Source organism: Polypterus senegalus, chromosome 3, assembly GCF_016835505.1.
Source record: "Polypterus senegalus isolate Bchr_013 chromosome 3, ASM1683550v1, whole genome shotgun sequence".
Lineage (NCBI taxonomy): Eukaryota > Metazoa > Chordata > Cladistia > Polypteriformes > Polypteridae > Polypterus > Polypterus senegalus.
This window is the reverse complement of record NC_053156.1, coordinates 297,946,466-297,973,729: the sequence shown is the minus strand read 5'-3', so window position 1 is coordinate 297,973,729 and position 27,264 is coordinate 297,946,466. Positions and strand designations below refer to the sequence as shown.

The 27,264-nt window shown below is 41.4% G+C and overlaps 1 protein-coding gene across 2 annotated transcripts in view; it reads right to left on the bottom strand.

Annotated features, from left to right (window-relative positions):
• Window positions 1-2,286: 2,286 nt before the first annotated feature.
• znf513a (zinc finger protein 513a) overlaps window positions 2,287-27,264 on the bottom strand; it is a 52,499-nt gene continuing 27,521 nt past the window's right edge. Inside the window, exons 2-4 of one of the 2 annotated variants that reach the window (XM_039749484.1) lie at window positions 22,849-22,980; window positions 11,798-12,472; window positions 2,287-3,234 (exon numbers count right to left, since the gene is read on the bottom strand). In XM_039749484.1, the coding sequence (XP_039605418.1) occupies window positions 2,480-3,234; window positions 11,798-12,472; window positions 22,849-22,980 (1,562 nt within the window). In that variant the 3' untranslated portion in view covers window positions 2,287-2,479. The remainder of the gene's footprint in view (window positions 3,235-11,797; window positions 12,473-22,848; window positions 22,981-27,264) is intronic. The other variant, XM_039749485.1, reaches the window with a different exon arrangement.

Sequence of the window (27,264 nt, the reverse complement as noted above, 5' to 3'; positions counted from 1 at the left end):
CTCCAAAAAATGACAGTAAAGATTGAATTAGCACAAACAAATGGAAATTATTACAGTGAAATAACAGAACAGTGAAAAGAGATCGAATATATTGTTTGGATCTACAAGTCGGAGACATGTTGCCATCAGGGAAAAGTAGTGTTTCCTGCAAATGAAGAGATGTATCCGTGAGAATTAAAAGATCTGTTGTTTGGTGAAAGTGAAATCCCGCGAGAAGAGCTTATGCAAAAAGATTTGGAAAAGTCCTGCCCACATCTGAAATATTTACAGCCACACACACGGTTCAATCATTTCTCATTTGTGTGAATGCTATTGTCAGACACAGTTCATGTAGAGAGAAAGAAACGAGATTCACTCACGGGCAGTTACGATGTAATTCCAAACTCGGAATCAAAATTCAATGCGATATTGACGAAAAGGTAGAAGCGAAAAGAGATCAGATATATGGACATCGGTGATATGACAGAAATTAGGGTTAGTGAGACCAGCTGTGTTATATGGGCTGGAGACGGTGGCACAGGAGACAGAGCTGGAGGTGCATTGGGTGTGTCGAGGATGGATAGGATTAGAAATGAGGACGTTAGAGGGTCAGCTCAAGTTGGGCGGTTGGGAGACAAAGTCGGAGAGGCGAGATTACGTTGGTTTGGACATCTGCAGAGGAGAGATGAGGGGTATATTGGGAGAAGGGTGCTAAGGATAGAGCTGCCAGGCTAGAGGAGAAGAGGAAGGCCTAACTAAGAGAGAAAAATTATGAATGTGGTGAGAGAGGACATGCAGGTGATGGGGGTGACAGAACAAGATGGAGAGGACAGAAAGATATGGAAGAAGATGATCTGCTGTGGCGACCCCTAACGGGAGCAGCCGAAAGAAAAAGAAGAAGAAGGAGTGATATGACAGAAGTATGTAGATATTTTGGCTTTAAACTTTAACTACTTAGCTCGTCTAATTTGTGTTGCCATCAGGGAAAAGTAGAGTTTCTTCTTTCTGTTTTTTCTGTCCTCTCTAGCCATCGGACCTTACTTTTATTCTATGTTAATGAGTTTTGTCTTTTTTTCTCTTTCCTCGTCATGTAAAGCACTTTGAGCTCCATTATTTGTGTGAAAATGTGCTATACAAATAAATGTTGTTGTTGAAGAGGTGTATCCGCAAGAATTAAAAGACTTGTTTGGTGAAAGTGAAATCCACAGACGCTGTCACGCTTGGGTCACAGAGTGGCACAGAAACACAGGAGATTTCAGAGACACTTCAAACAAACGCAGGTGTCTTTCAGGAGTCAATCGAACTCCGTGTGAAGTCAGAGGGCACAGTCCCGTCTCTCAATGAAAAGAACAGAAAAAAACCTTCCTCTTCACAGGGGGGTGCGCCTTGGAAAAACACATTGTATTACCGTTTAAGAGGAGGTTTTGGCGGAGCGGCTGTGTCTCCTTGGGGTGCGTTCAGCTCCCCTCTTCACAACCCGAGCGGCAGGGACGCAACGTGGCTGGCACGTAGCGCAGGGCGGTATTTGGCAACCAAAGTGAACAGAGGGCAAAGCCCCAGAGTATTTAATGAAGAATCTGCACTGCATGGTTTTGCACACTGGGGTCTTGAATAAAAGCACTTTGCGCCCCCTCTTGCTTAATCGCGTGTCCTCATTGGCCCGGCTCATCCCAGTCATTTTATCGCAGTATCGGGTTCAAGTGTTGCCAGGGATGGCCACATTTTATTAGGTGATCTGGACATTTCTGTGTGTTGACTGGATAAGCGCTGGCCCTCTACAACATGCATTAGATTAAGCAAATTTAGGTCCGTTGCTTTAATTTTAAACCCAATTCAACGCCACTTCCCACCCCTTCAGTCCACGTATGACCCGATTAACACACAGCAATATATTTCCATCGGTTCCAAGAGCGCGTCAATTCTCTCCAGTTATTCACTCTCCATTTGTTTCTTTTTTTTTTATCAACCATTTCATGACTTTATTTTGGGAACATAAAAGCAATGGCAGGAAGGCAGGGGTAGGACTTTGTAAATGTTGAATATCCTAACCAGAATGTTCCTTAACCATCACCCAATGGACACAAGAAAGTTGAGCAGCCAATCCGGCCTGGATGATGGGCAGTGCAGTCCGTCCCCCCCCCCAAACCCCACCCTTGGCCTGAAGGCTGATTTAACACCTGGACTCTGGGGCCTTCATGTGTAACCCCGCCATTTCTTGACCTTTTACCAGGGCACAGACTACGGCCCCGTTTTGCAGTATGCCACACATGTCCCCCTTTCCCGCTGGACTTCTCTCCTCCTCGTGTATTTTTTTTTTTTTGTAGTCCTTTGTCTGCCACCCTTCCCATCAAAAACAGGAAAAAGCAAACCCTGGGCTTTTCATGACTGGCACACAAAACTTAAAGGCCAAGAAACAAACAAGTCTGAGGAGATGAATTCAACTGGCGAGCCGCCCAGCAAAGGAGTGTGCATTTCTTTTGAACCCTCCACAGAGTCACAACTACGAGGACTCCTCAATCATCTGAAATTTAGTCCAGCCCTCGGTCGAATGGCCATGCTTCTTCTGGTGTCGTTTGTAGTTGTCCCAATGGCCTGTAGTGTAAGGGCACTCCTGACATTTGAAGGGTTTTTCCCCCGTGTGACGCAGCATGTGCCGCTTCAGATTCATACTCTGGTTGCAACTGTAGCTGCAAACGCTGCACTTGAAGGGCTTGGCGCCCGAATGGATGCGCTCGTGCCGCTTCAGATTGGCCAGATTACCACAGGCGTAATCGCACAAGTCACACTTGTAGGGTTTCTCCCCAGTGTGAACCCGCTGGTGCCTCTTGAGGTTGTCAAAGTGGGCAGAAGCATAATCACACTGCTGGCATTTGTAGGGCTTCTCTCCACTGTGAGTCTTCATGTGGCGGGCAAGGTGATTGGGGTAGTGGGTTATGAATGGGCACAGGGCGCAAGAGTATACTTTGTCCGTTTTCTCGGGGCTGCTGGGAGTCTCCTGGGATAGTACCTCCTGGCCACATTTGCTGCAGATCTGGTTGGACGAACTATCCTCATGCATGAAGCCATCGTCTAGAACTAGGCCGCAAAGACGACACGTGAAAGGGAACAGGAGTTCAGGTAGGGTGTCCGACTCCTCTGCCACATCTCTGGAATCAAGCAGGCTGCGGGGATCCATGTCGGCTTTCAGGCTGCTGTAGGTCTGAAGGAAGTCCGTGCTGCTGTTCACATGGAGGGTCAGGTCGGACACGACAGCATCTAAAAGTAGAAGAGAAAAAATTGTTTAGTAGGCCGAACAAAACCTACCGAACTCTTACTGCTTTGTGCCTTGATTCATACTTAACCCTAGGGCACAAAAGGAAAGACCGAAAAGTATCGATCACTTAATGGCCAATTTAATTTAAATCATTACGGTCTGAAAATTTACAGTACGGTCTGAAGAGCAGCGAGGCAAGAGTAGGGACTGCTAGTGGGCAAAAGACACCACATTCCTCCTGGCAATGGTAAACACAGTGGATTCATCAGGTATTCAGACCCCTTCACTTTTCTTACATTTTGTATTATTGTAGCCTAAAATAATTTAAATTCATTTTTCCCCCTCACATGAAGCAACACTCAGTACCCCAAAATGAGGAATGGGAGTTTAGAATTTTTTTTACAAATTTCACAAATGTGCAAATGTTTACATTCAACAGAGCTAATCAAGCAAGTAATCAAGCCTGGTCCATGAACTGAGGGGGCAATTACTTTTTCATATGGATGATAGAAGTTGGCCTCACGGTGGCAAAGTGGGTAGCGCTGCTGACTCGCAGTAAGGAGACCCGGGTTCACTTCCCAGGTTCTCCCCGTGTCTGCGGGAACTGTTTTTCCTTCGAAAAACCAAATGATTATTTAAAAATGGGTCATTGCGCATACTCAGATTGCCTTTTGTATCATAGTAAATTTGTTTAGAGGTTAGAAATAAGTAAGCATTATGAACAGCCAAAAAGAGAGATCAGGAAGGGGGCATTTACTTTTTCACATCACCATTCATTGTGTTGCACACTTTTGTATGCAATACACAAATCAGATCAGCACTCGATCCCCGATGCCACTGACTTGTATGCCACCATGTGTCCTGTAACTGCCGTAGAGCGGCACTAAGCCTGCACAATTCTGATTATCGCATTCGTAACACCATTGCCGTTTTCTCTGTTTTTATTTTCTCTTTTTTGTTGGATTTTCTTGGGCCTCAGGGTCATGAAATTTGTTCCATTAATAAACACCGTTTTTCCTTAGGCTGCCTGCAGATTGCTATGAATTGCTTGTCTGTCAGTCGAGTGAGTCGATCAGGAACACACAGCTTGCTCTATAAAAAGATACGGCATTTCCAACAGAAATGGTGGGAACAGCTCCTGTCAACCCCGATACTGGCTACCAGGGGGCGGAGCAAAAGCTCATTGGTCAAGAAAGTCTTTTCAGACAGCGTCCCCGGTGATCAATGTGCTCAGACAGCACTCTCTCAGATACAGGGCCCCGGGATTCAGAGTGAAGAGTACGCCATTACCTGGGCTGTGGAGTCAGACACTCAAGCAATTATTGGGTTACCGGAGTTGGAGTCGGTAAAAATATGCCGACTTACCCTAAAGTGTAAACTGTAATATAATGTGTTCAGATTTCCAATTTCACGTGTACAGATCTGATTAAACATTTTTTCTTCTAGAATTTAGTTAAAGATATAGTGTCTTTTTAAGTTTAGTCTAATGTTTAATGTTTGTAAGCCACAACCTTAACTTCAACAGGTTAGGGTGCTAAAAAGTAACCTGTTGATTCACAAGGGGAGTGATGAAATGCCTTGTATCCTGCTTGTTGTGTGCTTTCCATCAACACAGTAAATGCAGGAGTCTAATTACAAATGGAGTTGGAGTCAGTGGTACCATAAATTGAAATGTTGGAGTCAGAGGTACCAAAAAGTGAAGCTGGTGGTACCATAAATTGAAATACTGGAGTTAGACATACCATAAAGTCAGAAGTTGGTGGTACCATAAATTGAAATGTAGGAATCGGAGTGTTAATTAAAGGTTTTTGTGTACCGACTCCACAGCCCTGACCATTTTATTGGGCTAAATGAGGAGTCTCCAATCTCCTCTGATGGCGAGAGCAGCTACTTGTCACTGTAGGTTCTCTCCATCTGAGCCTCACTTACAAACTCCTAGAGCTCATGTCAAGCACCTTCAACCCCACGGACTTTCAGTCAAAGGCCGACTGATGGGTTGCCATAATTCTGTTTGGAATCTGCTAAGAAAATCAAACCCCCTTTCCTCCCAAATTACAGAGTTTCTAAGAGAAACGAATGCAGGGAGCCCTTGGGTTACAAACGAGTTCTGCTCCTGCCGACATCTATAACCTAATTTTGTATAGAAGTTGGAAAAAAAAAAAAAAAAATCAGTAAAAATATATAACGCTTTTATTACTTTACCAGCCAAAGTACCCACCGTTGCCTGGGTATATTTGTAGAATGGGTTGAGGTTGGGGAAAAGGCAAAGGTTTCTGTCTTTTTTTAAATGGGAACCCTGTCGTTCTTGCTAGCTGTCCCCTCTGTCATCTACACTCCCTCTCTATCAATGTCTCTTCTCTTGGGAGTCAAGAATCTGTTCATTTTTAGTCTGACTGGATTCCAGAATTGTGGTAACCCCTCGCTGGGTTGTAACCATGAATGCTGTCATGCCTGACTTGTCCTCTTAGTTCAAGATGGGCAGACTCGTAGCCCTTAAACTACCAAGAAAAGTCACCAAAGCAGGCGTTAACCAACAACCCTTTGATTTTTGCTTGTGCTGCGCTGCACTCCTCCTCACACGACATCACACGACATCCCATTTTATATTACAGTAGACTGAAGCAGCACACGGCATTGCCCATGCAAGTCATGTTAAGCGCTACTCATTTAGTCTGCTAGTCAGGCTTCTGTCTGTTCAGATGTTTCATTTGCTCTGAGCCAGCAGGGGGCCCTGGTGAGCAAACTGAAGCAAACGTGGGGGGAAAAAACCCACTGGGAGTTCCAGGGTCACGATTTTGGGTTCCAATGTTATCTATCTTGTCCATGTGGTCAGGATCGGTCAAAAGATGTAGGATTGTACAGGGAACATACAGACAGACAAACATTCTAATTATGTATATATAAAAATTTTACAAAAATCCATAAAGTGACAGGGAAGCAATTACTGCAAATCACAAAATAAATAATTAAAACTATGTTAATACTTAAGCATCCTATAGTTTTATACATTGATTAGGTACCTCACGGAGTTGAGAAAAGGCCTAACACAGACACAAACACCCATCGCTAACCCAACAGCGACACCAGGGGTCCCCAACTCCAGTCCTGGAGGGCCACAGGTTTTCATTCTAACCCCTTTCTCGATTAGTGACCTGTTTTTGCTGCTAATTGACTTCTTTTGAATTCATGTTAATTGACTTGTGAATTTCCCCTTGGGATTAATAAATATCTATATTTTTATCTTGTATTGGTAAGATTTGTTCTCCTGAATCGCTTCATTTCTTTCCTTAAGTGGCACAACAGAAGACCAACTCAGTCCGGACCTCAAACTCCAACTAATTTCACTTCCACCAGTTGCTTAATTAGTCGCCGAGTCTTCTTAATTAAACTTGTTCTTTAATTCCATGGCTTGTTGCTGCTCTCATTATGCAATAGCAGACATTTCCGAAACTGTCGATTGTCTCTTTTCTAATTGCACTGATAAAATGTTTTGTCGACCTGAGCAGACTGACATTCCTGAGACCGTCGCCTTTCTTTATTTTCAGATATTGTATGATGGTCACAGTTTGCTGGTCATGTTTTGGTTGATTTTGTATCTCGTTATTGTTTCGTTGCTAATAAAGGAAAAATAAAAAAATGAAGGGGTCTGAGTCTTCAAGAGCAAGTCAAACAAAATGAATTCACAAGAAGTTAATTGTAACAGAAAAAAAACAGGTCACTGATTAAGAAATGGGCTAAGAATGAAAAGCTGCGGTCAGCCACTCGAGAGCTCCAGGACCGGAGTTGGGGACCCCTGAGCTCCACTCACAAAAGACGTGTTCTTAAAAACTTGAAAATTAAAAGCAACGCTTTGTCGCTCAGCTAAACGGCCAACTGGCTGATCAAGCCGCCTACCTGGGACTGAGCTTACTGCGTGGCTGCACATTTGCTGCTTACATTCAGCAACGTGTGAAATGACTGAAAATGATAAAGGCCGTAGTGTGCACTCTTACTGACAACAGACAAAAATCCATCATATAACTTAACTAATCTGCTTTCTTTGTATGTAAAAAAAAAAATGGATGTCACTAGAATAACTGAAGATGAATAGTAATACTGTGCTTATGTGTGCTCGCCTGTAACTGTGCAATTACTGTAAGCACAGACCAGCCTGTATATCAAAAACGTTCAAGAAAACGAGCAAACTTCCATTTCATGATACGGTTCACACAACAATTGTTAAGAATTAAAATGAAGTGAAGAGGAGGAGGAAGACAACATGTACCTTGGCAGTATGATGGTCAAGCAAGGAGACACTCGTGTGGACATCAAAGCTAGAATGAGCAAGGCATGGGCAGCCTTCATCCACCTAATGAGCATCTGGAGCGGCAAATTCAAGTATTAAGTCAGTTCTTCACTAAGGAACAGAAACCACCATAGGGAAGATCCACACATTCATTGGTCAAAGATCATCAAAAAGAACACAGAAGCATCTCGCGGAAGGGGAAATCCTGAAAAGATGAGGATGGCTCAGGCACACCTTGTGAAAATCAACTTCAAACGCCACACGTCAGTCATTGACGTGTAACCCCAAAGCACAAAGTAGACCAGGAAACACTTGGAGGAGGCACCCTGATGCCAATATCAAGCTGGCAGCACTTGGATGGGGATAAGAGGTGATAGAAGTAAGAAGCATCCACAGAAACAGAAGCGAGGACTGAGCAAAAACAAACCCTTACGATGATACCGATACAAGTAGGTCAGATGACCGATGCACTGATGGTGAAACTGGTGGGAGTAAAAAATAAATAAATAAATCTGCAGTCAGCCATGAGCACCCGCCAGGACTAAAACTGAAAACTACTCACAGACACAAATCTCTTCCTACAACTCCCACAACACCCCTGGCAGAGCACCGAGAGACGAAACGGTGGAATCGAACCACAGCTGAGCGCCCTCTTCTATGTGGTGGTGTGCTGGGGAGGCAGCATAAAGAAGAAGGGACGCCTCACGCCTGGACAAACTGGTGAGGAAGGCAGGCTCTATTGTAGGCACGGAGCTGGACAGTTTGACATCCGTGGCAGAGCGACGGGCGCTGAGCAGACTCCTGTCAATCATGGAGAATTCACTAAACAGGATCATCTCCAGACAGAGGAGCAGCTTCAGCCACAGACTGCTGTCACCGTCCTGCTCCACTGACAGACTGAGGAGACCCCACACTATGCGACTCTTCAATTCCACCCGGGGGTAAACGTTAACATTATACAAAGTTATTGATTGTTTTACCTACATTGTTATCACTCTTTAATTTAATATTGTTATTATCAGTATGCTGCTGCTGGAGTATGGGAATTTCCCCTTGGGATTAATAAAGTATTTATCTATCTATCTATCATGGGGACTCGGGTTTGGCTTCTGTGTAACAAACGATCCTTTTAAGTCCCACTCTGTACTAATTGCTTTTTTGAAGTTTCCACACATACCACCTAACAGCTGCCTGTGTACCGCACAGGTTGAGTGCTGCTGGTCTCATGTATAATAACTACAGTACAGTGATAATCGACCGTGTTTATAAAGCTATTCAATGTTTAGCGAGGCAATTTAGAGACGATCTTTACAAGTCGAGATTAGTTTTTCAAGTAATGCTGACCTTGTCAGGGCCGCAGCCAAAGGGTGTTATACTGAGCAAGTGGTGAAAGCTTTTATGGAAAAATAGCGTGTTTCACATTTGATATTAATTGCATGCATTTACTTTGACAACATGTTATGTTATTATTAAAATGTTTCCTTTTCTTTTTCATAACTTCTTTAACACACGACTTCTCCGCTGCGAAGTACATATATATATATATATACACACACACAGCCTCCTGAATCCACCACAATAAAATTATTTATAATGGCCTTCCATATATATAGAGAGAGAAATGGGAGACTTGCATATAAGGCATAGCAAGTTTTTAAAGGGGACCATTTTAAAGGTACACAGGGTGACGCTGGGCCAGTGGAGTGTCTATTCCCTTACTTTCCGTTTTGTAGAATGGAGGTGCGCGAGGAGGTAGAAGCCTTGCATCACTTCCATCCCCCTTGCCGATTCTGCCTTGTGCAGGCAGGAATGTAAACTCCTTGGAACAAAGACCAAAGCATCATGCAACCACCAGACGAAGCACCAAAAAGACTTGGCTCCTGCACTGCAATTCCCAGAATTGGACACCAGAGGGAACCAAATCACCAAAAATGTCACCATCCATTTCTCTTTTTTGGCTTGCCAGTCATGGACAGAGAAAGAGAGAGAATCACAAGGTTCTACATAAGTTGAGTAAAACCCTTCACACAGAAAATATCTAATAAAAAAAAGAAGAAAAGAAATACTTTGCACACATATAAAGACACAATTACAAGATATTACAATATATTAGAAAAGGAAAGATTGAAAGAAATGTGCATGAGGAAGGAGAACATCATTCTGGATAAATAATGTAAGGAACTGGACAGAGCACAACTGATACACACGGCAAGGGACAGATGGAAATGCGCCATGCTGTTAGGCAGCCTCAGTCTATGAGACAACACCAACACTGGCTGGATCAACGTTCAACATATTTGACTTCCTATCTGTGTTTGTTTGTATATATACAGTGTGTATATATGTGTACAGATCAGTGATGGTGAGTCCTTCCTGTATATGTATGTATATATATGTATACAATCACTGATCTATATGCATACAAAATCAACAGGATGTACATTTAACTGGGACAATGTACAAATGAGATTTAAGGCCAGTACGAAAAGTGCCAGAGAGGTGGCTGAATCTTGGCTATAAAACGAAAACGCTATTAACAGACATTTGGGGATAAACCCAGCATATGCAAACTTAAGAACAACATGTTCATAATAAATAAAACTTTACGACCTATATAAACACACTGACCTAGCTCCTCCAACTTATTTTGGTGTATATCACCTTTGATTCTTGTATGTCTAATGACTATCCTCTGATGAAGGCCCCTGGCAGAGGTTGAAAGCTCGGGAATAAAAACTACTTTATGATACGTGATTCATTTTCTCCCTTTGTGGATCTCCAGGTGCAAACAAATAAATAAATAAATATAGGGTGGTCCAGATCTAATTATGCAATTTTCAACACAATTTTCAATCCGTGCAATGCAGGATGTTGGAGGAATTTGGACCGCCTGCAGCGCATAGGAACACAATCTCCCAAATCAATGAAATGTTTGACCGGACTGGTAGCGCCAATCACCCGAAATTGTATTGTTTTCCTGCACTGCATTAAGAGTTGCATAATTAGATCTGGACCACCCTGTATACACACACACACGCACACACAGAGAGACAGAGAGAGATAGACGGACACGAGGGACACTAGATGATAGATGATGTAATAATAAATCTCCCAACAGGATTGATTTTTAATGTATCTTTGCCCATCAGTGTTGCAATTAACAACTAAACCATTAGCTACATTCACACTGCAGCTCAAATGTGATTTTTACACACCCACGTGACACAGATCTAATCTTTTTAAGAAAGTGTGAACAGCAAAAAACCAATTCGGGCTCTTCAGGGTGGATTGAGACGGCTTTCACAACTGGTACCAAATCCAATCCAGACCTACGTGACCTGTGTTTGAATGCTTGAATCAGAATTGTTCAGAGACTTTCCCCCAGTTAACGTTGTTGTGAATGTTTATGCCACCTTTGTCATCTCTTTGTTTTCAAAATCAAGACAGGGCTGACTCAGCATGCCAATGGAAAGACAGCAAGGTGGCGGACTTCATAAGTACCCGGAGCAACTGACGCTAGCCCATTACAACCTAATTGCGGTGTATTTTCCAACAGAAGTAGCACATCTCAAGCTCCACACTTTTCCAAGACAACCTGGCAGACCGATGTTGATAGAAGTAATCGAACGCCCCGTCCCTCTCCTCAGAAACTGTCAAGCCACCGTGCTGCATCAGAACCCCTCCGCAGCCTGGACGTTCCTACATACTGATGCTATGCTGACTGCGATCTAACTAACAACCCCAAATGTTTCATGTTCTGCGTCTCTTCCTTGCCATCACTGGGTATGAAACTTGCAGACATCTTGCACTGGAACAATGTGAAGCACTGGGGTCTATTCGGCCAGATCTGTCTGACAATTTTAACTAATTCTGGATATGTGGGGCAGATTAAGGATAATTATTTGTACACACTCATTTGTGAATTTCCCTTTGGGATTAATAAAGTATCTATCTGTCTATCTATTGAATCGCCTGCAAAACTAATTTGAACAGTGAAATAAAAAATGGATATGAACTGAAAAGCCAGACTAGCTTCACTTAGAGCTGTAGTGTGAACGTAACCACAGTGTCCCTATGGTGGATGTGTGTGATGACAACGGGTTGTTCTAATTCAGGATTGAATCTCTTGACTACTTTGCACGTATGGTTGAAACTTTGCTTACAAAATATTTCTGTATCGGTGAGCACGGACAACAGATCTACGACATCAGATTGTTGGTGTCAGTTGTGTGCATCAACCTGAACTTCCAACAGCTTCCCAGGCATTTCTGATGAATTACCTTCTGGTTCTACAGAAGACTCTTCCATTTCGTGGCCCATCATGTGTCGTTTCAGGTTGCGACTGTTGTTGGCACGATAATCACAGAGGTCACACTTGTTTGGCTTGTCCTGGGTGTGCATACGCTCGTGCCTCTTCAGGTTGCCCAGAGAATTGCAGGCAAAGGCACAGTACTCACACTTGAAAGGCTTCTCGCCGGTGTGTGTGCGTACATGTCGCTGGAGGTTCACCAGCTGGGCAGAGGCATAGGGGCAATGAGGGCACTTAAAGGGCTTCTCTCCGTTGTGGGTCTTCATGTGTCGTTTCAGATGGTTGGAATAGCGTGAAGAGAAGTTGCACAGCTTACACGAGTACATCTTGTGCTTACTTGGAGCGGAGCAGCTGGTCTCCTTGTCCCCGCTAGCAGCTGTCAAGTCACTGTTTCTGGAGTCGTCGGCACTGCATTTCAAACAGCACGGAGCCGAGAGGTCCAGGCCACCCAAGGTCGAGTCCAACAACAGGCCGCACTGTTTGCAGGAGAGATAGTGTTGCAACGTCGGTCGATGATTCTCCTCTCCGTCACTCTCTCTGTCTTTGGGGTCGTCCACGTCACTCTCCATGCTGAGCCGGTTGTAACTTGAGCATTCATCATCACTTAGACAGTAGACGGGGATAACAATCTCTGCAGCAACTGAATCTAAAAGAAAAGGAGCGGAAGAAAAATTGGAACGTCAATGCAAATGTTCTGCGTCGTTACCAAAAACTGAACAGAATATCCAGGGAGAGCCGAGAGAAATAAAGAAGTGAGGGAGGTGGCCATGCAGGTCCACCTCGTTTCAAGGCCGTAACTCCTAAAACACTTTCAGAATGTTGTATGCACTGGCACAATACCATAATTTGTCCCTTTTATTAATTGGGTAATGTATACAGCACACCGCAGACATCTTCTATCAATTTACTGAATCAGCATGATATAACGATGGTGGCACAGGGAATTCGGTGGATTAGAGATGAATCAAAATTTTGTATTTATAGGCCTGCACAATTAACCGTATGTTAATTGCAATTACCGCTGCAACAATATACTAATCCCAAAAACAGGCGATTACTACATTTCATTTAGTACTTCCACTCTGTCAGTTACAGACTACTGTAAACAGCAAATAAGTGCTGCCGCCCTCACAGAAACCTGCATTAAAGGCGAATGAATCCAAGGCACTTGCATCATAAGGCGACTCTGTGGAATGCATTTTCACGCATTTGATCCATAATATAAGTGCGAATGAAAAATCAGAATTCAAAAAATCAATTCACCGAGGAGCCAAGTTATTTTCTGGAATTACGTTCTTTGTTCATTGTGTGGATTATTGGTTTGTTTGGAGTCGTCGTTACACACAAAGCGCTCCTTCTATCAAATCATCACCAGAGACTGAACTACTGCAGGACAGGATTAACATTTTTCCAAAGGGCTGTTCACTTGGCCATTGTTCAGTACCTCACCATCAACTTCATCTAATAAACTGGGCAGCAGTTTGTAGAGCGACGTCGTCTTGGGTTATTGTGTTTCTGCTTCTTCAGCCCAGGGGTTAACACTCGAATATAGAGATACAGTGGTGAAAAGTTTACACCCACGTCTATAATGGACTGTTCTTCGGTGGCAGAATGACTGTACATCATACAGTAGTCAGACTCAAATGACAGAACACCCACTCACTCAGTCTATCTTTAAATTTATGTTGGCCCCTTCACAGACCGTGCTATTACATATTGCTTTGCAAATCAATCAAGAGTACAATCCAAATAAAAAGACACAATACAAGATTATTCAGCATGATGGGAATTGAGCAGTCATTGATGGAAATGAGCAACCGACCCTCTGAACCAACCCCAAAACCCAATTCCCTCACCCACCAGTTCCACTTAAGCCCAAGCCCTTGCCCAGCCTACCCAGAATCCCATACTGCGGTCCGGAGAATCTGGTCACTCTGGTAACTCAAGGCTTACTTATATCAGTAATGTCTAGGGATGCTCTGATCAGACTTTAAGGCCGACACCAAACTCTTATTTCATCTTACTTGATTGTCTGACTTTTTTTTTCCTCTATCCCTTTAAAAAACTTTTTTTCACTAAGCCTCTAATTAAACTATAGACCACAGGTATTAGCTCTTCATTTTTTTATTAACTAAATGAAATGTTGTAGGCTTATTGTTCAGTGACCATAAAAATAATACTAAAATAAATGCAATTTCCTTAAAATACATACTAATAAAATATTTAGAAAAATATGTATCCATAATACATACTGTATGCCATAAAGGAAAATAAAACGCTCACATAATTATAAGCTGTCATATTATTTAAATGTACCTATCTGAAACAAGGCTTATAAAAAAAGGTTTCACCATTGCTCTAACAATAAAAAATGATATACTGTACATTTAATATATCTGATATATTTGCTTGTTAAGTGCACTACAGATTTTTTTTTACTGATAAAAATATACATTTACTATATTTGTACATATATGCTTTTTTTCACTGTATCAGCTAGACATTTGTAATTCTTGAGGTATAATTATAAATATAGATTACCATTTCAATAATACAGCACTAGTTTCTTACCAAAACATATACTGTATGACACACAGCAACAATTAATAAACACAGTACAAATCCTTATATATAATTTGATACTATCCGTATGTATGGTGTTCACGTCAATACCTCGACTCAATACAAGTTAGAACCATACAATGGGACTCTGCCTCTAGAGTTAGAACAGAACGTGGCAAACGCGAACGCAGTATTGCATGATTGGCTAAGAATGTTCGAATGCTTAAGTGACGCCGTTGGACGGCCGAGTATAGTAAGTCGGTGTTGGTTCAAGCAGATAACAGTAAGTTCGGTTGGTTTTTGGTTTGGTGGGGCATACTTTCCAGGACTAACATCATTGACTGACTTAAACCCTTCAACAGCTCCGGAACCGTAAGTAATTTAGAACGTATCGCCATTTGCTTGGTACGTCAAAATCTATCTTTGGGCAGTTCGGTTTTGGCATCCATCCTTCTGACATCTATTGCAAACTGAGTAATGATGGCTGGGTATTAACAACGGTCATTGTTTAAATTTTAGCAGATCTCAGATCTAAAATGAGTGACGATCGCAACGCAGCCAAAAGATCAGCGGCTGCGGAAAGGACGCGTAGGAAACAAAGTCACATGACTGATGAGGACACCGAACCTTTCGATAATCCGATGTATATGAATTGGGATTCTATAGAAACGGTCGTTGAACCAAATGTCAACATTGTGGTTGATGTTAATCAACCATGCACCCATCGGGAACTGGCAGGACATGATCCGCCACGGCAACATAGTTATTACTCCGTCTCTGATTAGAGTCGTAAAATACGGTTTGTTTTGAAAATTTGTTTACTGGAAAAAATCAAATGAGCTGTGCCGAAGAGCTGAGTTCACGTCTCGCAGCCCCGTTTAAACAGGAAGCTCTTCATTACAACGGCCGAAAAGGTCTATTTTAAGCACAAATCAGTGCCATGATAACAAAATCATTTCAAGGACTTAAAAAAACAAATAATTCTTTGCAAAAACAGTATGGATTTCACAAACGTAGAATTTGTAGCCCGGTTCGGGCTCCCAGTCGCTAGTCTTTAAAATAAAGCTGCAAATGTATCAAACGTTCATAAGTTCTTTATCAAGAAGACAGAAGACTAACGTGCTTAACAGGTTTACAAGTAAAAGACACATTTAGCTGTTAAGCTAACAAGCCCATTGCTTACTAAGCAGCAATTTCATATTTGTCGTCTTTTCTATTTCTAATTGAAAATGTAAGCTCTCTGTCCAAACTGTCCGTTTTAATTTAAAGGACAAAATAAAAAAAGGGCTGAATTCATTAAAGAAGCTTTTCTTGCTGTTTGTCTAACTACAAAGCACGACTTCTCCAATTCCTTTTTCTTCGGCGAGGCTGTACAAAGAAACAAAGTCATTCCAGTAATAAAAAATGGCCGATCACCAACAAGAAAACAGGATGATACGGAGACTCTCAGTAGGGAGATCAGTTCAAAACCACAGCTGGAATTGCTCGCCAATTCAATTTTAAACAGGGCAATAATTTGTCTTGACATATATTACCTCGTCGTCACCAAGCCTCTCACCAGCAAAAACAACAAAAAAGTTAAACTAGCTTTTGCTGAGGAGCATGTTGTGTGAACTAAGGAGAACTGGCCATAATTTAATTTCAGGGACAAAAGCAAGTTTAATTTAATTAGTCAGATAATGTTTCTTATGTTCGGCACTGAACTGGGAAAAGACTGAACATAAAGTGTGTGAAGAAGTCAGTAAAGTTTGGAGGAAGAGGCACCATGGTGTTGGGGATGTTCTTTGCAGCAGGAGTCGCGCCGCTCATATAACTCAATGGCAGGGTGAATATTAATGTGTATTTGAACCTCCTTCAGCAACAGTCCTGATCTGAACCCAAATGAGAATCTCTCTGCAAGTTAATTGGTGGCAAAATTGCTTCAGCTTGAGTATGAAAAGGTGCTACAGAAATAATTATTATTGTTGTTGTGGAGGATGAATCACACTAGGTGACGATGCAGCAGTAAAGAAATTGGGCACAATGTCATGGGAGTGAGTAAATTCATTGAACCTGATGCCAAACAATCTACAAATAAATGCAGATGTCCTATACAACCTGGCACTTTGAGGCAGGAATGTCAGCCCACTCTGCCTGTGTTAAAACATCTGCACTGAACTTACTCCTGATTAAATTTAGGCTAATTGGCATTGCTAAATTGGCCGTATGTGTGTGTTCAGTGTGCAATGGATAGTTCCAACCCTGCCTCGAATTAATGACAGTTCCAAATAGCTCCTGGAAGTGACCATGGAGTGTGGAGCAAACCCAGACCTTCTCACAGTATCTTCCCTGGAGTTAAACAATATTTGCGATCGTAAGTATGATTTTTTTTTTTTATGTTACTACTATCTAGGTAGCTACAGAGCAGACAGGGTGAGGGTACTGTGGAAGATGACAAAGACATGAGGCTCCCAGCCATTCTTCCTTTTGAAATGGCTGAATTTCACAACAATTGTTTGCTTTTTTCCCTACTTAACGACGACATGGATAGGCAGTTTTGCAATATGTGTGCAATCTCAAGACACAGATCAATTCTCAATAACATTTTTGGCTTACAAAAATGGACATACAGTGGTACCTTGAGATACGAGTGCCCCAACGTACGAGTTTTTTGAGATATGAGCCGTCACTAGGTCGATTTCTTGCCTTGAGTTACGAGCCAAAATTCGAAATACGAGCCATCAAAGAGCTTGTCGCTGCACATTCCGAGGAACTGACGACAGAGGAGTTGACGGAACTACAGACACAGCAACATATGGAGGTTATGCAGGAGATCGGCATCACAAAGGAGCCATAGGCGGAGGAGGTTAGCTCTTCAAGTGAGATAAAGGAAGTGTTGGCAATGTGGGAAAAAGTTTTGAACTTTAAAGAAACAACCTGAAAAAGTTACAACTGATCGTGCAGCGGCGCTATTTATTTATTTTTTATTATTTATTTATATACTCGTCTAACTCATTTCAGAAACATTCTAAAGGGGGGGACTAAACAAAGCTCCTTGGACAGGTTTCTATTGAAATTCCTTGAGAATGAAAGTGACGAAAGCCTGGCAAAAAAGAAAAAAAATAGTGAAGAAGAAAATAAAGTAAAGCAAAAGTGAAGTGAAAGAAAAAACATTACAATCCGCTAATCGGCTCCGCCAACATCTGTTTATTTCTTTAGATTCTCTTTTATGTATTAGGTTATATTTTGTTTGTATACAATATTTGTTCATTATAAATTCATTTTTCTTATGTTGAAAACATTTAACAAAAAATTGGGGTTTTTTTTTTTAGGGGCTGGCACGAATGAATCTCATTTCAATTAATTTCATTGGGGAAAACTGATTTGAGATACGAGCATTTTCACTTACGAGCTCGGTCACGGAACGAATTAAACTCGTATTTCAACGTACCACTGTATTTGGTAAGTTTTGAGGCTTTTCTATCACATATGAATGTGGAGTTGCAAAGACCCTAATGTAAGCTGTAACAGAGTATTTTTAAAATTTACGAGGGGGCTCAGCCCCCTGCTTGTTTCGCTCGCCAACTCCCGTGTGGGTCCTACGCGCTCGTCATTTCCCAGATGTGCCGCTTGCGACAAATTGTGCTGTGCTTTTGGATAAACACGAATATCAACTCTGTCTTTGATATCTCCGTCTTTCGAAACTATTATCACTGGCAATTAGTCACATGTCGCTTTATTATATATGTGAGCGTGATCTTTCGGACTCATATAAAAATCCAAGAAAACGTCTTTGTCTGTGTTTTTCAGATAAATTTCATCTAAAGTGTGATATTTTTGGAGGTCTGGATTTGTATCCATTATTGGCTGTAGAATTTCTAATACGTTCAATCTTTTAACTCTTTCGATTCTGTGTTGCGTCGCTTCTCTGAGATCAGAAATATAAACCTGACCAAATTGTGGTGTCTTTGAAATTAAACTTGTACTAGCTTTGTCATATCACCTATGTCCATATATTCGATCTCTTTTCTCTGTTCCGTTATTTCACTAAGTAAAATTTCCATGTGTTAGCGTTAATGCAATCTTTACTATCAGTTTTTTGAGACTTTCAAATTTTAGTACTTTCATAATCTCTAACCTGCTCTGCATGTGTATCGCACCAACGTTTTTGAACCTCTTCACGACGTTCTACTTTGTCTGCTACTCTTTGTCTTTTCTTCTTCTACTGTTCCGTCCCCACTTGGACCTGTTAGGTTTTGAATTCATCTCTTGGCACAAAGTTTTGTCTCGCGGGACGAGAAATTATCTCTCTGAAAATGTCTTGTCTCGTCTCGTCTCTGTGAAAAAGTCTTGTCTTGTCCCAAGATTTTTTTATATAATAGAGAAATATGAAATGTTTCAGTTTATGTGGCAAATTAATATATACCATGATTGTGAAGAAATAACTCTGACTTGAAAAATACCAAACTTATACTTTAAAGCGGGGTCCTCAATCACAGTCCTGGAGGGCCGCAGTGGCTGCAGGTTGTTGTTCTAACCCGGTAGCTTAATTAGAAAGCAATTCTTGTCAATAATTTAATTTCATGACTTGTTAATGCTTTAACTCTGCCATGTCAGGTCATTCTCATGTCCTAGATTTTCTTCCCCTTTCTAAGGATATCATCCATATGATTTGAAGACTAAAATGGAGAAGTAATTCTCAGTCCTTCACTTTTTTTTTCTCTTTCTCACTTTCCTTCCAAGTATTTAATTAAACCCAATAGTGCATGATAAATACACACAGAGGTGTAAATGGAAACAAGCTAAATGGAGAAATGCTGGTCTCTTTTGTCATTTGCATGTTATTGCTAATTAGGAACAATTAAAAAACAAGAATAGAGCGGTTTAAGACTAAAATAAGAAATAAGGGTTCAAAATGTTAACAAGCGAGACAACTAAAGTGAAGCAGAAGTGTTACTTGAGCAATAAGTGCTTCTTATTAAGAAATTGGGTTGGAGCAAAAACCTGCAGCCACTCCAGGACCATAACTAACCCCTGCTTTAAAGTAGCAAAGGCCCTGGATAATATGGGTACATGCAATGGAAAGAAATAACATGTGAAATAACTTGTGACTGGAGGAGCCACAGCGTGTGAAGTTCCTGGTCTAGGCAGTTTACAATGTTCTCCAGAATCCATCCAATCTGCACTGCTGAGGTCTCGTCAAGACACCACACTGCCCCAAGAAGTCACTGCTGGAGCACATTTTCAGCTGCTGTGGAAGGTCACTTCTAGCTGGTGGCATGACCAGGTGCTCCAGACTACAGCAGTGCAACTAATAGTGACAGGAAAGAGACCCCTGGGAGGAACAACATTTGTTCTGTCAGGAAGGGAGCGAGTCCAAAAACACTAGGAACACAGACAGCAGTGGGGTTGCTCTTCATTGCCCAGGACTGACAAATGAGGGTAGATCTGGGAAGGCAAATAAAGTCCCATTTGCACATTTACAAGATATCTCTTAGACCTGACATAGCACTCTGATCAGACTCAACAAGACACATCGCCATGGTTGAGCTCATAGGACCATGGAAAGAACAGATAGGAGAGGCCTCAGAGAGGAAAAGGGCAAAGTATGAAGATCTCATCAGCAATTGTGTTAGCCTACGGACATGGGGTGCCTGGGTAGTGCAGGGAAGTTTCATTGAAACACTTTTGCGGCACTCGGCATTACTGGAGTAAAGAAGAAAAATGCTTTTTGTACCATAATGGAGAGAGCGGAGAAAGCTTCACGATGACTTTAGGTGAAGAGAGCTGATTGGCGGACTGCTGCAAGGGCGCAGGTCGAGAACTGATCATTCCTGTTTGGGTTGCCTGGGAGAGGGTGCATAATGTTCAAAAGACCCAATGACCACAGGTAACATGACTGATGACCGAGCAATGTTTTAAGCATGGTAATAAGTAAATAGATTCATTCAAATTCTACAGTAAGTGGACACTGAACCTTTAAACTGCATCAAACTAATGTGCCTCTTTAAAAAGGTCTCGCTACATGACTTCTAGCTGGAGGCGGCGATGTCAAACCTGACGACTGTGGTTGCTTACATGACTAGCGATTGCTGGGTATGTCCGATTAGACCACCGAGTAACCACTTTCTAGCACAGTTTAAAAATCTCCAAAGACTTGCAAGCTCCAACGTTTCTCTGACAGCCAACGACGTGCTGCCTGAGTGAGTCGGTTTCAGTGCGAAGGCTTTATAAGTACAGGGAGTTCAGCCACAACCTGAGCTCTCATTCTTTTTTTTTTTTTTCTCCCCACCATGTCTTAGTATGTAAAAGCACAAGAGACATAAGACGAGGGTCTCTTCTGTTTGTCAGTACCAAAACATCCATGTTCCTTATTCCACATAGCTGCGTTATATGCATTGTGCTTCTGGCTAAGCACTCATTGGTTCTCCTCAATCACACACTCACAGGCCTGCCCCTACGACTTAACACAAAATCATGTCTGTTTGTTGGGAATGAGTCACAGACTAGCTGAACTGAGATGCTGGGGGTGTCACAGACAGCCACAACTTGCTGAAGATAACATAAAGGAAGCCTACAAGCACTGGGGATCGCTCAGTTACTATTAAGCCTTGAAGTCTTGAAAAACAAACACTTGGGCTAAACTAAAAGGCACACATATAATCATGTCCACAAATAAACTGCAACCATTAAACAAAAGGCAAAACAAACGTGACATCTGCTTTTCACGTGTGACTTGAGTGTTCACTGTATCAATTCATAAACACTACTAACAACTTACTAGACACTGGGCCTGCCAACTTTTTAAAATGTAGGTCAAATTCCACTAGAAACAGTGCAGCAGAACTGCAAACACTTGATTTAACAAGTGTGAAGTGGTGAAAAATACAAATATTGCCACCCGCTGGTAATGCCAGCTATTCAAACTGCTGCAAAGGCGATAGCTGTCAAGGAACATTACTTGGCTCCAGGGAAATATCATGCAATCATTTTACTGAAAGAATAAAATGAGGCTTGTGTATAAGGTGAAAGTCAGAGTAATCACGGTAACTGGTGCAAGCGAATTCAACTACTTGAGAACGCAAAATAATTCTTGTTTCCCAGGTACTGACTTTCAGCAACTCGTAGCCACTTTCCAGACAGACCATGAGCTTCTTTTGCCAGCTGGGCCATTCTTTACATAGGTAAGGGGGCCATCACATTAAGTTTCACAGAGAAATCAAGGCGGCTTGAAACAATCGGACTTCATACCACCTCTGAAATCAGAAATGTCATCTCGGCACGAAGCAAAGTGTATACCTCGTATGAAAATCGCTTTATCGATGAGGGTAAGTTGATAATTTGATACATCGATAATCTTGGTCCTTCCTCTATAATGTGCTTTAGAGCAGGTCATCCACCTGAAGCTAAACATGTTCAGGCCCGGCCAGTACTTGGATGGGAGGCCATCTGCTAGAAGAGGTGTTGGTGAGACCAGCAGGGGGCGCTTACCCTGTGGTCTCTATGTGGATCCAAATGCTTCAGTGCAGTGACGGGGACACTTTGATATAAGATCTGGCATCTCCTTTCAATGAGACGTAAAACTAAGTTCCTGATTCTTTGTGACTATAAGCAGTATAAGGAGGTTCTAAACATTGACACCTCATCTAAACGATTCTAACGTTATGGTTTTGACATGGTCACAAATGTAGGGGTGGCCTTACTTTTTTCACTTGACAAAACTGCATTTTTATTCATGTAGATTATGAGAATGAATACACCAAAACAATTGGATGCACCCTTTGTTCAAGCATGCCAGCTTGATCTGTAGGCACAATTTGCATGAAGACCTAGAGTTTGCCTGATCAGGTATGTTGAAAGAGTCAACAATTTCCATGAGGTGTACTTACTTTTTCCCCAAGACTATCCATTTGATTACATAGGTTGTGCTAGTTGTGTAACTGGTAGCACGCTTCCTTTTATACCAAAAGCTTCATACTTGATGCCCTCTGATTAAATTTCACATTTTCTTTACTCAAGCATTTCAGTCTCTACTTATATCAGGCTCTAAGCTGCCCAGGTGGGATCATATTGTCTCCAGGGGCATTTTTGACAATTTGGTGTTCCTTGCACCAGATGGAAAAATACAAAGAACCTTTCAAATACTAACAATGGTTAAATAGTGAATACAACAAATTCGTAATAACTTTCTACCTTTCGACTTTCTCAGATGGTAAACTTAGCTGGTGGATTTTAAAAAGCAAAAATAGAAACTTGCAAGTAACATTGGTGGGGATGTGGGTAAGAATTAATAATAAGAGGAATGTAAAAAACTTAAATGAAAATAAATTTAAATAAAAGTTTTTACATCCAGGTGATAATCTGATTTTGTGTTTAGAATACAAAGGGAACACTGTTGATTATTCATTAACCAATAATTTGAAATCGTCCCAAGTATGTGTTCTCTCACAATTTATATAGAAAAGAAAAATGTACACTAACCTTCGGAATCTTTTTCAAATCCTAAAATCTTGTCATCGCTGTCCACAAACTCCAAGTTCTGACCCAAGAGGAAGTCGCTCTCCAACACAAGGCCTCCTGGATTATCGACTCCTAATCCATCTTCTGAGTCCACTGCAAGCAGAAATGTAAATTATCAGATAACACGGCAAATGGCCCCTCCTTTATTGACAAGTATTAATACTACACTGTTTTTCCAAAAAATCAAGATTACGTGGCTCGGGATTATTCCTTAAGGTCTTATTACTTAACCAACGACCTAAAGTAAGCAGGGTAAGAACGATGTAAAAAAAAAAAAAAAAAAATGTAACACACACTATATATGTATATCTCTATCTCTCTATAACTGTCTCTCTCGGTCTCTCTCTGTCTGTCTGTCTCGGTCTCTCTCTCTATATCTCTATCTGTATTTGTATATCTATCTATATCGCTATCTATATCTATCTCTATATCCCTATCTATATCTATCGCTATATCCCTATCTATATCTCTATATGTACTGTATATCTATATCTCTATATATCTCTATCTCTCTATATATATCTATATATACTGTTCATGGAGACAATTGCAAGGTCCTGTGCTCCTTCACGTCCACTCAAGTCTGTTGATGAGATGATACTTCTGTGTGGCATTACATCTCAATTCAGACTCTTTTCATGTGTAGCTCCAACTTGGTGGAACGATCTGCCCAGCTACATTCAAAATTCTGACTCCCTCCATGATTTTAAGAATCATGTAAAGACTCTTGTTTGCCGAGTATCTGTCTAACACATTAGGTTTTGTAACATACGTGTAATTTAACTCTGCTCTGGTGATCAATTTTGCATCCTTGCCTTGACACAATCGTTACCCAACTCCCCTCCCAGACTGAAGTTTACTCGATTATGTGGACTTCTTTTGTAAGTTAAATTGGGAAAAGGGTCTGATACAAATACAGTATAAATGTAAATTGCACTGGCAATTTCTCACCACAAGTAAGTCGTGGGTACCATACTGTAGCGTTGCCACATAGATAAAAATATGTTTTGTGGGTATTGTGCTTACAGACAGAGATTGACAGCGGTGCCCCAGAGGTGGGACTTCCAGTTTCCTTTTTTTTGTTATTTTCGGGGAGCAATTTGCATAACGTGTACTGCTTAAAGGGAGAGAAGACATCCAAGAAGAAGACCGTGAAAAATCGAATGAAGCAGATCAGCATCTGCCTGGGCCATGAGACGAAGCCCTGGAGCTTCTAAAGTCCGGACAGGTGGAAGTCAGCAATTCTTTTCTGACTGGTGAATTGGGCGTTACGATTCGGGTGAGCTTCTCAAAGACCTTGCTGTTCTTTATCATGGCGCAGACTGACTGTATAGGTTTTGCCGTGAAGATTTTTCGCTGCTAGGAATCAGCACCTATTAGTACTCTTCATTTCACCTGCTACCCACAGGGGCTGGAATAGTGTACTTACTTATAAGCTCTGGAAGGAGAATTGGGGGACGAGTATGCTTATTTTATATAGATATATTTTTTTGTATTGTCACATAAGGATTACTTTGGGTTTCAGATTAAAGGGATTGTTGTGTTTTTTTCTCCTGTCTTTTCATTGATGTAATATATTCCTCATGTGTTTATGGAGATTGACCACTAGTCTTTTTTTGTCTCGGACTATAAATACTCCGGCATCAGGTCTGACTGAACATTTTAAAATAAGGTGTGTATGGGAGGCCCTACGGGGTGTAATATTGGGCTATCCTTTTTATCATCTGCCGCAAATCAGGACAGGTTATCGGTGACAATCGTCTCGTGCAGCATGGTGGGTCGAATTCTTACACCCAAAACTAAAAGCAATCCTAGCAGCAACGCTCTATAATAATCTACCTCTCAAGCAGGAGAAGCTCTCTTATTATACCCAAATTATGAATGCCATCGAAAACCTGGAGATGCTGAAGCAGTTTTTACCTGAGAAGGAAAGGAAACGTCAGCTGCACGCATTTGAAAAAAGGTGGAATAACAGACATGAATGGATGTCAACAGCTACCAGGAGGACAAAATAATGGAAGCCTTGGCAATCACCTTTAAGAGCTTAACAACAAATGCACCTGGTACTTGAAACAAATCCTGAAGGTGTGAGGAACTCAAGTATCTTGCCTAGAAGACAGATCAGTGCCTATGTGCCTTTGTAATCCAGTGAAACTTTCTTTAACACTTAGAATGCGAGTTACGCCATATGCCACTGAGCCTGTCTCAAGACGCGACAAGTCAGAGAACTCACATTTCAGTATAAAGCCGATACAGAGGCAGCCGCTTCCTGGTGAGGTTTGCTGCCATCTAGTGGATAGCCAGATTATTTTTTTTTTTGGTGGAAACAGTTGGTGGAAAATACTGTTCAATGTCATCGAGAGAAAAAAGGTTAGGGTTAGCTGCTGATGTTTTCAAATAACTAGAATTGTTGCAAGATGAATATTTTGATCATAATGACAGTGATTGAGCTAGTGACAATCAATTGAATGATGTGGAACCTGTCGGCTCTGGCACTGATGCAAATTGTTGCAACAAAGGTGTTCCCGCTCACAAGGTGTCCAACTTGTCACGACTGTTGAGACACAACTACATGGACATTCTGCCACCCACCAAGCGCAGACAGTCACCAACTGCCAAATGTTGTGTGTGCACAATGCAAAGAAACGGGTTATATTATGAGGTGCCATGCTTCTAGGACTCTTGTTCAGCATGAATAAAAGTCTCTTTTGATGGTGAAAATAAAGTATTTAATACTTTCTGTACACGTTTGAAAGAGTTGCTGTTGTTTTCTAATACATATTTTTAATATAATTCCTTATTTATCATATATGCATGATAGACATGTACAGCAGCATCCTGGAAATAAATGGTCCAGCAGTCAGTCGATTGATAGATGTAAAAGGCACTAATAGATAGATAGATAGATGTGAAAGGCACTATATAATAGACAGACAGACAGACGTGAAAGGCACTAATATAACAGATAGATAGACAGAGATGTGAAAGGCACTACATAAGATAGATAGATATGAAAGGCACTATATGATAGATAGACAGACTATATCTTTCTCTCTCTCTCTCTATTATATATATATATATATATATATATATATATATATATATATATATATATATATATATATATATATATATATATATATATATATATATATATAAATAAATTAATTTATCCCCATATCAAACAACACTCAAGACTCCAGTATGTCAAAGCAAAAACAGGATTTTGGAAATGTTTACAACTTAAAAAACGCCACTGAAATCTTCCAGTGCCACGAGTATTCAGACCCTTTACTCGGTACTTTGTTGAAGCCCCTCTTGTAGCAAGTCCAGTCCAACCTGGAGTCTAATTGGCTCTGACATGACAAGTTTCACATATCTGTAGTTGAGGATTTTCTGCCATTCTCCTCTGCAGATCTTCTCAAGCCCTGTCAGGTTGGATGGAGACCATCACTGGACAGGCTATTTTGAGGCGTCTCTAGACACGTTCAGTTGGTTTCAAGTGGCTGGGCCACACAAGGACATTCCCAGATCTGTGTTGTCTTTAGTTTGTGGGTTGGGGTTGTTGTCCTGTTGGCCCAGAGCTCCCTGGAGCAGATTTATTATAAAGGTTATCTGTGCACTTTTCTCCATTCAGTTCTCCCCTAACTCGTCTGATACCAAAAAACAACCTCACAGCATGGTGCTGTCACCACTGTGTTTTACTACTGAAAAGGTAAGGCACAGGTGATGCCTGCTTTTCTGCAGACATGGCATTCAGATCCAAGGCCAAACAATTCAACCTTGGTTTCATCAGAGCAGAGAGTCTTGTTTCTCATATTCGGACAGTTCTGTATGTGCTTTTTTGCAAATTCCAGTTGGGCTTTCATGAGCCATCTAGCCACTCTATCATAAAGCCCAGCTTACTAGAATGTCGCAGTGGTGGTTGTTCTTCTGGACGTTTCTCCCATATCCACAGTGAATATTGGGATCTTGGTCGCTTCTCTTCTCAAGGCCCTTCTCCCTCCAACTGCTCAGTTTGGCTGTAGAGTTGCGGTTGTTCCAAATTTCTTCCATTTAAGAATTAGGGAGGCCACTGCGCTCTCAGGAATCTTCAATACTGTCGACATTTCTTTTTATTTTTGTAGCCTTCACAAGATCTGTGACTTGACACAATCCTGTCTCTAAGCTCTGCAGGCAACTCCTTCAGCCTCACTGCTTGGTTTCTGCAGTTGTGTCCCTTTCCTAATCAGTCCAATCAATTGACTTGACCACAGTTGGACTTCAGGTGTAGAAACATCTTGGCGATGCTCAACAGAATGGGAGGCACCTAAGCCAAATTTCAAGGGTCACAGTAAAGGGGTCTGAATACTTGTGTCAATGTGATATTTAAAAAAA